Source organism: Canis lupus, chromosome X (assembly GCF_048164855.1).
Source record: "Canis lupus baileyi chromosome X, mCanLup2.hap1, whole genome shotgun sequence".
In the NCBI taxonomy this organism is placed as follows: domain Eukaryota; kingdom Metazoa; phylum Chordata; class Mammalia; order Carnivora; family Canidae; genus Canis; species Canis lupus.
This window is the reverse complement of record NC_132876.1, coordinates 120762225-120774598: the sequence shown is the minus strand read 5'-3', so window position 1 is coordinate 120774598 and position 12374 is coordinate 120762225. Positions and strand designations below refer to the sequence as shown.

The 12374-nt window shown below is 47.9% G+C and overlaps 1 protein-coding gene across 1 annotated transcript in view; it reads left to right on the top strand.

Moving 5' to 3' along the window:
* The window catches only part of LOC140627252 (steryl-sulfatase-like), a 153314-nt gene extending 144371 nt beyond the window's left edge, over positions 1-8943 (top strand). The window contains exons 10-11 of the mRNA XM_072815362.1: positions 6261-6291; positions 8203-8943. Coding sequence (XP_072671463.1) covers positions 6261-6291; positions 8203-8230 — 59 coding nt within the window. The 3' untranslated portion in view covers positions 8231-8943. The remainder of the gene's footprint in view (positions 1-6260; positions 6292-8202) is intronic.
* The last annotated feature ends 3431 nt before the right edge of the window (positions 8944-12374 follow it).

Below are 12374 nucleotides of genomic sequence, written 5' to 3'. Positions count from 1 at the left end.
ACACTGATGATGAGTCTTATCTCGGGGTGAAATTCAGAGCCACCTGATGGTGGGAGTCATGGAGAGAAGCAGGTAAATAGGGGGACATGAGTCTTACCTTGGGTGACATTGGGAGCCACCTGATGGTGGAGTCATGGAGACAAGCATTAAATAGGGGGAGATGAGTCTACCTCGGGGTGACATTGGGAGCCACCTGATGGCGGAGTCATGGAGAGAAGCAGGTAAATAGGGGAATGTCTAGGTTGAGAGACAAGATGGAGTCGATAAGAACCGAGAGGTGAAGAAGGAAGAAAAGCTCAATGTGAGACCGAGGGAGGGAAATGATGTCTTTTATGCAACCAGAACCCCTGGTGGTTGGCTATTTTTGGTTTCCTCTCTCGTATGCTACATGAGCTTTCTGTGAATTCTTTCTAAATATTTTATTTATTTGAGGGGTGCAGAGAGTACGAGCTGAGGGAGAGGGAGAAGCAGGTTCCCCGTTGAGCAGGGAGCCCGAAGTGGGGCTCTATCCCAGGACCCCGGGATCATGACCTGAGCCCAAGGCAGACATAGGTGACGCAGGGCCCAACGCGGGGCTCCGACCCCATCCCACAGCTCCATCCTGATCCCACAACCCTGACAGCATGACCCATGCAGAAACCAAGAGTCAGATGCTCAAGCCAGGCACCCCAAGAAATGTGGATTTTATACGTAGTATATTTTGCATGTTCATTGGTCCGTGTATGACGGAAGAGTCCCGATCGTCCAGAGATAGCCCTCGGACTGACATTTCCGGATGACATACATTGACGCTGAGCCAGGGCTTTCCAGTTTTTCAGCTGATGACCCCTGGAGGATCATGAGGGGGCAGGGGGAGCTCTAGATGGAAAAGGGGGAAAAAAACTAGAGCTTCCCCGTGAACAGCTACAAGAGTTGGAGCCTTATTAGGTGACTCACCAGGAAGGCTGTTCCACTGAGTAGAGCAGAGCTGTCCATTGGGTGGTCGTGAGCAAGTTGAGGAGGGTGATGGTGAGGGAGGGGACAAGCACCGAATCCTGCCCGGCCTTGTGGCCATGTTCCCCTGCAGGCATCCTGCTTCCCCGGCAGGCTCTCCCCTTGCATGTTGTCACGTGCCATGGCCGAGAACATGGGCTTGCTCGCTCCCAGACCCACTCTGGAAGTCCTTGGTGGCTGGCCAGGTGCCCGTGCACTCAGTCGCCATCCTGGGGGTGGCCGTGCTGACCACCCCGTCACCGTGGACGGCTGTCGTGTGCTGTGATGCGTCGGCGTGTGCACGGTATGTAGACCGTATGGCTAACACGCGTTTCCTGGCACTCGTTGGCCATCCACGGACACCCCACAGCGCTGGCCACTGTCTGGCAGGGTGGCATCCCCTCTGCAGAACCTGTCCCCACATAGCTGCTGAGCTGCAGCCCCCGCCCACGTCTCTAGCCCTGTGCGCCCTAGGCCCACCCTCTGGACTCCAGGGCTCAGACCAGTTGCAGGTCACGTTATGAATTCCTCCCCAGACAATGGAAACTCAGCACACCCCACGCAGAATCAATAACGCTCCCCTTCCCCCAGTAATTAAAAAAAAAAAAAATGTAGCCTCACTCTTGCTCTTGTTTAATTACATTCCCATCTTCTGGTTCATTTGAAACACCGAAGTCACCTTTTCGTCTTTGGCAACTCTTCATTTAATTTTATCAAGTTCTGTTGACTCCACTTTAGAACCGTCTCTTGAACTTGTACACTCGTATCGATTCCAAATGCCACGCTCTGGGTTTAGGGTCTTGTCATCTCTTATCTGGGTTATTTCTGATTGATCATCTTTCCCACTATGGTTTTGTGCCCGTTCTAATCTGTTCTGCAGATAAACGCCACAACTGTCTTCCTGGACGCTCGATCCCTAACCTTATCTTCCTTCCTGCGTTTGCTCATCTCTTCGTATTTATTATGTTCTACGTACATCAGATAACTTGCCATTTCCCCTCCTTGGTCATGGCCACGAATCTTGGCTCACGCTAACAGACCCTGCTGTCTGGAATGACTTTCCTCCGTCCCTCTCCCCCGTGCATGTCTTGGCTTAGTGATCTATTGCTGCCTTAAGAAAATTATCACAGACTTAGCAGCATAGGACATCCCACATTTATTATCTCACAGTTATGTCGGGCAGAAGCTTTCTATGGGTCTGGTTGGTTGGTTTCTCTGCTTTGGGGTTCATAAGGCTAAAATCAAGGTGGTGGCTGGCCTGAGATCTTATCTGGAGAGTCTAAGGGAGAATCTGCTTGTAGACTCAATCAGGTGGTTGGAAGAATTCAGTTCCTTCCAGTTGTAGGGATGTGCGTCGTCAGCCAGTGGCCATGCTCAGCTCCTCATGGCCAGCTGTGTTCCCTGCCATGTTGTCCCCCTGCTCCCCTGCCCTTTATACAAGCAGCAGATGCACCAAGTCCTTCCGTGCATCATGCTTCAGATCTCTCTGACTTCTTTTAGTGGCACATCTTTTCTATTCCAGGAAGAAAAATTTCCCTGCATTTTATGTTCATGTGATGGGATTGGGCCAACCTGTATAATTCAGGATGATCTCTGTATCTGGAGATCCATAACCTTGATGACATCTTCACAATAGTCATCATGTGACTTTACATAACCACAAATTCAAGGGATTAGGCTGTGGAGCTCTTTTTTGGGGAGGCATTCTACTTATACAAAAGCCCATTGATTTTGGGAAATGCAAACTCTCCATAAAGTGATTTTGTTTGGTTATGTTGCACTTAATAATGTCCTCCATGGGGTGCCTGGGTGGCTCAGTTGGTGAAGTATCTGCCTTAGGGTCAGGTCATGATCTCATAGGTTATGGGATTGAGCCCTGCAATGAGGTCCATGCTCAATGGGGAGTCTGCTTCTCCCTCTCCCACTGCCTCTCCCCCCATTCATGTGTTCTCTCTCTCTAATCAGTTTTTTTAAAACGTCCTCTGTGCATTGTCTTCCTTTATGTAATATATTATTACAGGAACTTACAAGTGTGTCTCCCACTCTCAGTGATAAATTGCATGAGTTCAGAAAATCCACCTGGATCATCTTGATATTCACGTGCAGCATCCAGCACACTGTGTTACATGCATTTGTCAAATGAAATGGATTTGTTTAGAATAATTTGGCGAATATGTATGAAGTACTTGACATGTCTGAGACACTGACCTCCCAATCATGAGCCATTTGAAGCCATCAATTAATAGAAAGGTAAATAAATGTTGGGGCACCTGGGTGGCTCCGTTGGTTGAGCATCTGACTCTTGATCTCAGCTCAGGTCATGATTGGAAGGTCATAAGATTGAGTTCTGCATAAGGCTCTGTGCTCGTTGGGGAGTCTGCTTGAGAGTCTCTCTCTCTCTCTCTCTCTTTCTCTCTTTCCCTGTGCCTGTCCCCCCACTTATACATACATACTCTCTCAAATAAATAAAAAATCTGGGGATCCCTGGGTGGCTCAGCAGTTTGGCGCCTGTCTTCGGCCCAGGGCATGGTCCGAGAGTCCCAGGATCGAGTCCTGCATCAGACTCCCTGCATGGAGCCTGCATCTCTGCCTCTCTCTCTCTCTCAAATAAATAAAATCTTAAAAACAAAAAAATAAAATAATCTATAAAAAACTTTATTTAAAAAATGTGCAGAGGTAAATGCATGCTACATAAATCATCCTTGGTGTTCCTCACATCACAGTGTACTCTGGCTTATGTGGAAGGAGAAATATGCCCCATACTTGTTGTCTGAGTTGTGTGTTGCTGACTAAGCAAGCATCACAGACTCAGAGATTTGGAATAGGTTCGTCATCTCACACTCACCTTGGATCAGCCATGCAGCCACAGCCTAAGTGGGTCCGCAGCTCTGGCTGTCTCACATGACTGCCATCCACATGTCAGCCCAGGCTGGGGTCTTATCTGAAGGTTTGACTGGGGAATGGGTGTCCTCTAAGCTTGTGTGGTTGTTGGCAGATTCAGTTCCTTCCCAGTTCCTTCCCAACTGGGAGGCCTCTCTCAGTTCTTTACCATGTGGGCAACTCCATCCTGGCATCTTGCTTCTTGTACATGTTTGAGCTGAGAAGGCAGGAGAGACCAGAAGCAAGGTAAAATTATAATGATGGAAGCTAATGATGGAAGCAACCTCCCACCTATTTGCTAGAAGCAGGTCAGCCACCACTCCGGGGCAGGTGGTAACACAAAGGTGTGGATTATCAGAAGGTGGGATCGCTGGGGGTCAGTGAAGCATGTGTGGGCCACGTCCGTCCTTACAGAGACAGGGCTGTTGAACCACATGCAGTCACTCAGTAGGTTTAGGAGCAGGTGTTCCAGGGGGACAGAACAAGAGCAGCTGCTGGTAGAGCTTGGTGATGGGGGAGCGGGTACTTCCAGGAAAGTGACTTGGTACATGGAGAGAAAATGAATGGAGGTTAAGAGCAGCGTTCATAGCCTTGAATAAATAAGCAGGGCATAGTCTAGCAGTTAACAACCCCGCCTGCCCACTTCCAAGCATAGGGCAACACAATAGAGCACGCATCTGCATGTCAGAACCAGGATGCTCCCAGGACAATTGTTCTCAGACGCTTTGGTCTCAGAAACTAGCTTTTCGATCTTAAAAAAATTTTGAGGACCCCACAGAGATATTTAAACAGGCTATAGCTATGGATGTGTGCTAAATCGGAAGTAAAAATGAAGACAGTTAAAAATATTTAAAAGTAACAGTAGTGAACCTATTTCATGTTCGTATAAAAATGCATTTTCTAAAGTAAGACAAAATGATGAACTCTGTAGCGTGACATTTTTTTCCCATTTTTGCCAGTCTTTTTTTTTATGTCCTGATTTCAACAACAGGTGGATTGTCATGGCTGCTAATGTACTCATTCTGTTGCAGTGTATTGTGTTGGTTGGTGTGTACTCAGAAAATTGGGCTCTCCACAATTATGTAGTTGGGAAAAAAAATGGGATAATTAATAGATATAGAAATTTTTTTCTGGTACTCCAGCAAACCTGAACACTGGTAGATTCTTGCAAGTTAATAAATGTCCTGTGAAGCCATATCCCTAAATGTTTTGTTCTCTGTAACATTAAAATTCATTGTTTGCATATTCTACCGGTGCATGATTTTGTGACATTATGCATTAGTTCATTCAGGAAACACCGGGTCACTAAGTTGTGTGGGTCTTCCGCATGGTCACACATTTCACCTTACGACCTGGAAAAATCACATTTATTAATATTGCCAGCAATTTTTATTAGGAGGGAATTTAAGAAAAAAAAAAGGAGAGAATTTAAGTTTGGGGAGGCCATCAAGTTTATGGTGGCAGATAGAAGATTTCTAAAAAATACCTAATCTTTCCTGAAATCTCGAATTTTGTCATTGGCAGCAAAGGCTTGTCAGTTGTTTTCCATTAAGTGACAGTCACTTTGTTCATTTTTGAGGACGTGTCTGCCAAAATAGCCAAGTCTGAATTGCCACAGACACGCGTCAGCCGTTCTATCACGGAAAAATGGTAGTTGACTAAGTCACGTCGCTAAGTCCAACAATGCCATTCTTTCTTTCTTTCTTTTTGTTTTCCTGGAGACAACCATCAAACTTCCTCGTGCAGGGGAACGATGCCGTGACCACTCCCCACTTTATCATGCAGAATATTAAAAAGGCCTGTGCTCAAGAGATAGTGGAGAATGTTCATGATTCTTACAGCTTAGCCAACACCGTTAAGTGAAAGTGGCTTCCTTTTAATCAGAGCGCGGTGGTGATGGATGTTGGCCCCTCCTGGGATCCCTGCCTCGATGAGGCATCAGGTGACAGCACCTTCACGTGCCCCTGCTCCTGCTCCCCGAGTGAGTTGTCTGCACGCTGGAAACGATCAGTGCATGTCTGTGTTATTAGAAAGATGTGTCCCAGGGCCCCAGGGACAAATGTCTCCCAGGCTCCCAGGGGACGGAGGTTGACACTCTGAAAACCAGTCAAGCGGAATCTAGCAGGCGGCACCCTTGAGTGAGGCGTTGGGAGACCCCGGAAGTCAGGCTGGACTTTCCACAGAGCTCCTGCTCGCCCTGCCATCAGCTCTGTGGCTAGGCCTCCGCTGGGCGCCCTCTTTCTCTGACATCGCTTCTCTGGTCCCCAGAACACAACGAAGCTTCTCAACCAAGAAAGAAACTCATTACTGGCTATTTCTACCATAGCCAGAGCCGGGGTCTTCGGGACCTCCTGGGTCCTCCTTGTTGCGGTTGTTAATGAATTTAATTGTCATGTCTTCCCTTGCAGCTTTGACTCCTCTACCGAGAGCACCACTCATGTGAGTATTGTTTACTCGTGTGCTTGTTTTTGCAAATGTCCAACTAGACTCGATAGCTCTTTGCAGATTCTCTGCCTTTCCTGGCAAAGCACGCCGCACTTGGAAATATGAAACCCCTCAAAGACTGCTGTTAAATAAAGAAATGTGCACCATCTAATCAGACTCTCAAGAAAATAGTGATACAGTTCAGCGTATCAACCCTGTGGAGAATGCAGCTGTCCGTGGCTATGAAAGAACTGAAGAGCGGATTGGAGAGAAAAAGAAACGGAGGCGATCTTTTCATTCTGTTCTGCTTCAAGCTCACCTCGAAAGGCTCAGAGACACAGACACCACAGGCAACGCACACCACCAGGGCGACTACAAACAGAGCCGTGCTCGGAGAGACAAACAGGAGCTAAAATGAATATTGACTGAACAACAGCGTACCTCTAAAAGCAAGTGTTTTTTAATTGCCGTTCTATCAATTGAGTTTGCATGAGGCCGCGATCTTAAGATTTAGTTGCGACTCTTAAGGCTCATGCCCCAGCGGCTTTCCCGTTGTCAAGCTCGCTTTGTGTGCCACAGAGAGAGATTTGTATAAATTCCTGATGGAGGACCCCGCGCTATTCCTGCTGTTACCACGGCGTGTCTCATGCCCCACGTGGAACCCGGAGAGCCTTGTGGTCACGAAGCAGCCACCTGTGTGTCTTCTTCTGAGCGTGGCGCTGTCGGGGCGGCTTTGGAATCCCGTTAACAAGACCGATGGGTCATGGGGGCAGTGCCTTGACATCCCTCTGAGCCTCGGTTCCCTTTTCTGCAAAATGGGAGCAGAAGCGTCTGCTGTTCATTAGCGTTGTCAAAGTTAGGCATAGCGTACGTCCGACACTTGGCGCATCTGTGCAGTGGGTGTGATTTGTTCTCATAAGGCCCGTTCGGAATGCTCACGTGATGATTTCTCCGATCCACTGCTCTCTGAGAAGTGGGTTTTTAAAGAGTACTGAATTATCCCCATCACTCACCTGCTGAAGACACATTCTCAGGGGGATTTCTCTGATCACGAATGAGACTAAGAGACACACACACCTGTGCCCTGACCTCACTGGCTCACATGCCCTGAGTTTCCATCCATCGTGTGGGCTTCATGTGCATGAAGGTACTGCTTCTTGAAAAACTTCTAGGAAAAGTCCCTACGTGTCTGGTGTCTTTTTTTTTTTTGCCAACCTTCTGTGGTGTGCAGGTGTGGAACGCTCAGCAAAAGGGACACCACTTGCAAATATGGCTACTGTAATTTATTCATCTGTACTGTTAATAGCACATCTCGAGTTCCAAGATAAATGGGCCGTGATTGGCCGACCCTGTTGGGAATCTGTCTTGAATATTCATTACGAAGGTTGGCTTCAAAAGTATCAGCCCCTCCTTGCCTTTGCTTTGTGCACAGCGCTCGGGACGAGATGAAAGAGATGGCAGGAAGACGGCTTTGGTTGGTTTCTGTAATTCTGATGCATTATTAATTTTCTTAACCAAAAAAAAAAAAAAAAGTGCCTGTCAAGATTGATTAGAATCCTTAATGGATATGTAGTTTAAGGATTGTCAAGCCATGACTTCTACCCAGTAGAACTGATGATGAGAAGGAATGAGTCACTGTCTGATAGTTATACTAATAGTTACGCACGGATATCGCAGCTAATGATCTCAGACAAGCTGCCTGGTGACTGTATGTCTACACATCCATTTGCACTTGTTTTTCCTAATTGAAATTAATTGGAATAAATATGTGTCAAATAGTTAAACTCCGTAATCTAATTTTAATGAAATGATTGAGCTCTTTTTTTTCATACTGATGAGCCTGAATACGTTTTTTTTTTTTTTCCTCTTTCTTATAAAGGTATTCCTTGTTGCACCTTTTTATCACAATGTGTTTTTCTTGGCCAGGTTCTCAGATTTCTCAGGAGTAGGATAAAAAAGCATTCAGGATCCGGCTGCCAGGGCGAAAAGAGGTGGTCAGTTCAGTCATGTCACAAAAACAACGAAGAGAAAAGCGGAATCCAGTCCTTGAAACTAATCGGCAAAACATGGCTCTCACATGGAGTAATTTACTCCGTAGGTGCTAAATAAGTAGATCTGAAGTGAACACAAGTATTGGAGAATTTTATGACCTTGGCACTCAGCACTCACACGAACACAGCCGTAGACTCGGGATGTTTTGGGGAGTTCCTGGGCAGGAAAGATTTATGCGCAGGCAAGCCTGTGGGATGCTACCATTGCAAAGTCTGCATCGGCAATGACTTTCAAAATTGTCCTTACATACAAGGCACTTAAAAGTCCTAAGCACAAGCCACATGTGCTCTTAGTGCCGCGTATTACTAATGTCACGTGGATCTATGCAGAATTTGGAACGCATTACGTGGGATGGATCCCACTGCTGTTCTGTGCTGTTGTGCTCTCACATTAAACCAAAGGACCCTGGGCAGCCCGGGTGGCTCAGCGGTTTGGCGCCACCTTCAGCCCGGGGTGTGATCCTGGAGATCCGGGATAGAGTCCCACGTCGGGCTCCCTGCGTGGAGCCTGCTTCTCCCCCTGCCTATGTCTCTGTCTCTGTCTCTCTCTGTCTCTCAGGAATAAATAAATAAATAAAATCTTAAAAAAATAAATAAATAAAAATAAACCAAAGGACCCCCTCCGTATTGGTACCTGACGTTCCGACTGTCGATCACCGAGGAGCTTGAAGGTAAGCTGTGCGTGCACCAGGGGAAGCCGTGCTGAAACCGATGCTTCCGCCACATGAAGCGTTCGTGTTGATCAACCCCGAGCATGTCACACGCAGCTTGATGATCATTTTTATTTTATTTTTTTATTTAAACCCAATTTGCTGGGGATCCCTGGGTGGCTCAGAGGTTTGGTGCCTGCCTTCAGCCCAGGGCGTGATCCTGGAGTCCCAGGATCGACTCCTACGTTGGGCTCCCTCTGTCTACGTCTCTGCCTCTCTCTTTCTCTGTGTCTCTCATGAATAAATAAATAAAATCTTTAAAAATAAATAAATAAATAAATAAATAAATAAATAAATAAATAAATAAAATCCAATTTGCCAACGTACAGTGTAACACCCGTATCTTGATAATCGGATCTTAATGTTATGAATTAGTATTATTATTGCTGTTTGCCATATGGATGTATACGTGGTCATTCATGTTTTTCACGCGTTGTATGCATACACGCACGGTTGGTGCAGACGAAGGCCGTAGCTTTCCAAAATAATCCTGGTTTAGTGTGGGCACACATGCACAGGATGTCACTCAGTGCCAGCTCTGAAAATACAGCCTGGCGTCTTGGGAAGACTGGAATCTCCTCGAATATGTCAGGTTTCTTTGCTGCCGGTTGTGAGCAGCAGGTGCATAGCTCTGCAGCCCGTGAACCACCAAACGTGTCTAGCTCCGCACTTAGGGCGATGGGGGCTAAACATTGGTGTAAGGTTGGCAGGTTACTTTACATCAAGATCAGCTTGTGGGAAATTCCCAGAACCAGTCCAGGCAGAGGAGAGAATCCTTGGCAGTGGTCTGGGTTGGTTTTACAAGTCTTTGTTTCTCTCTGGCTCTGGACTCAGGCTGTTGGATGCATCACAAAACAACCATCAAAAGTTAAAGGACGGCTTGCCACAGCAGCCAGAGAACAAAACATGTGTTAAGATGGTTCACACTGGGGGATCCCTGGGTGGCTCAGCGGTTTAAGCGCCTGCCTTTGGCCCAGGGCGTGATCCTGGAGACCCGGGATCTAGTCCCATGTCAGGCTCCCTGCATGGAGCCTGCTTCTCCTTCCGCCTGTGTCTCTGCCCCTCTCTTTCTTTCTATGTCTATCATTAATAAATAAATAAAATCTTAAAAAAAAAAAAAAAAAAGATGGTTCACACTGCATTTCATGGGTTGGGGGCCAGAGAGTCATTTTCATGATGTTTGTTTGTGGGCTCATCTTCTGGTCAGGACGTCCATGCGCACTGGTGCTGGGGCAAGAGTAGAAATATCTCACATGCTCCACTGGTGGTCCAGGGTGGCGCAGTGAATTCCGGTTTTGTATTTTGGGTAGATATTCAGAATCAGACTCCCTACCAGGTTGGAATCCTCCTCCACCCAACTCAGAACCTGCCTCCCACCCTTGTGTCGAGGTGGTTCACGGGGAGCCTCTACATCTTCTCGGGGGGTGGGGAGTGGCCCGTGGGTGTTCTTTCTGCCTTCTGTCCTTGCTTCCCGTCCATAGTCGGCATAGGCCAGGGTCAGCCCTCTGGATGACGAGCTCTCGGTTGACCACCAAAAGCCTTTTGAGCTCCGAAAGCCTTTGTGTTGATCATCAATGCCCGGCATGAGGGACACAGGTATCTCTAAAGATGGAAACGCGTCTACCGTGCAACCAAGATGGAGCAACGCGTTCTCTGTTCTGGGGACACGGGCCTCCTCCTGAAGCATGCCTTGTGCTGCTTCCCTGGTGTGGTGGGCAGGGCCTCAGAAACATCGTTGGGACATAAAAAACTATTTTGGCTTAATGCTTCGAGTAGACTATTAGCTTTATGTATTAATATATGTGTATTTTCTATGCAATCACCGATTCCCTGCCTACAGCTAGTTATTGAAATAAGCCAGTTTTGCATATTTATAGTTAGGATAAGTAGCAATTTTCAGCTCTAATATTCTGAAGGGGAGAGTGATTGCAGAGGGTGAGGAGAATATAAAGACCAGCAATTGTCAAGTACTTCCTCAAAGACAATGCAGAGAGCCGCATTATAGCTCCGGGCAGATCAAGTCCTCCAGGCAAAGGCGGATCTTCCTGCAGGGCCCTTCCCTCCAGGGGCCAGTTATTGGGCCAGCTGGGTTGTCAGCCTTGGAGAGAGATGAGAGACCCGTCTTTCCTCGTTGCCCCACCCTGAGGCCCTGGAGGGAGGGCAGCCTGGGACCTCTGGCTCTGGGGACCCCAGCACCTCCCTATTCGGGCCTCATTCCCCTCTGTTCTGACTCCTACTCCCCCTGCCTTTCTGCTGGGCTACAATATTGGCACCTTGAAGTGTGCGTGGCGGCGGCGGGTGCAGGCTGTGACAGCGGTAGCCTTGCACGGCTCGCCCCCAGCCCCCAGCCCCGCCATGGACCCTAAGATGTGCATCCACCGACCCGCTCACCCTCGCTCAGGAACAGCCCTGGCTCTGTCCGTGTGGCATAAAAAAAGGCCACGGGAACATCACGTGGATTCATAGGCTGTCCCTTGATGGGCACGAAGGGTTTTGAGTCCAACTCTTGTGTCTGCTTAGAGGTTGGAGAGGTCCCAGCGGGGAATGTGGCGTGCCTATGCCAGAGGAGCGGGATTACAGTGCGCGATGAAACATTTTACGTGTGTGCAAAAATCCATCTACCTCCTGGCTTCAGATGCCTTGGCGGTTTTGCCCACATCCACGAACAAAACGCAGTTTCCGCCGGTAGCGTCGGTTTTGTGCTCAGGGGTGGGGAAAAAAATGTATGTGTCAGAGTAGAACCTGGGAGTCAGCATTTCAGGGGTGTAACCCAGCTGAAGGCAAAGATTGAAAGAGAATTCTTGGGGGGCCCCTGGCTGGCTCAGTCAGTGGGACTTGGTGACTCTTGATCTTGGGGTGGTGAGTTCAAGCCGCACGTTGGGTGTAGACGTTATGTAAGAATAAAATCTTAGGGACGCCTGGGGGGCTCAGTGGTTGAGCATCTGCCTTTGGCTCAGGGTGTGATCCCGAGGTCCTGGGATCGAGTCCCGCATCGGGCTCCCTGCATGGAGCCTGCTTCTCCCTCTGCCTGTGTCTCTGCCGCTCTCTGTGTCTCTCATGAATAAATAAGTAGGAATTTTAAAAAGAGACGGGGGGGGAATAATTGAGAAGGAGAGATAAGTAGGGGAGGAGAAAGAGGAAAGGGAGGAAGAGAAACATCTGAAAGAGGTATTTTTTATCAACAGAAAACAAATGGATTCAGCTAATGTCTGCCCAGCCGTCCGCTCTCCCGTCAGTGCGATACAGTGACACAGAATCCCTGGTTAGCCTTGAAGAACACTTTCTAATTTCATTTATTCATCATGTGGCGTACCTGGAGGTCTCCTATCTCCAACCA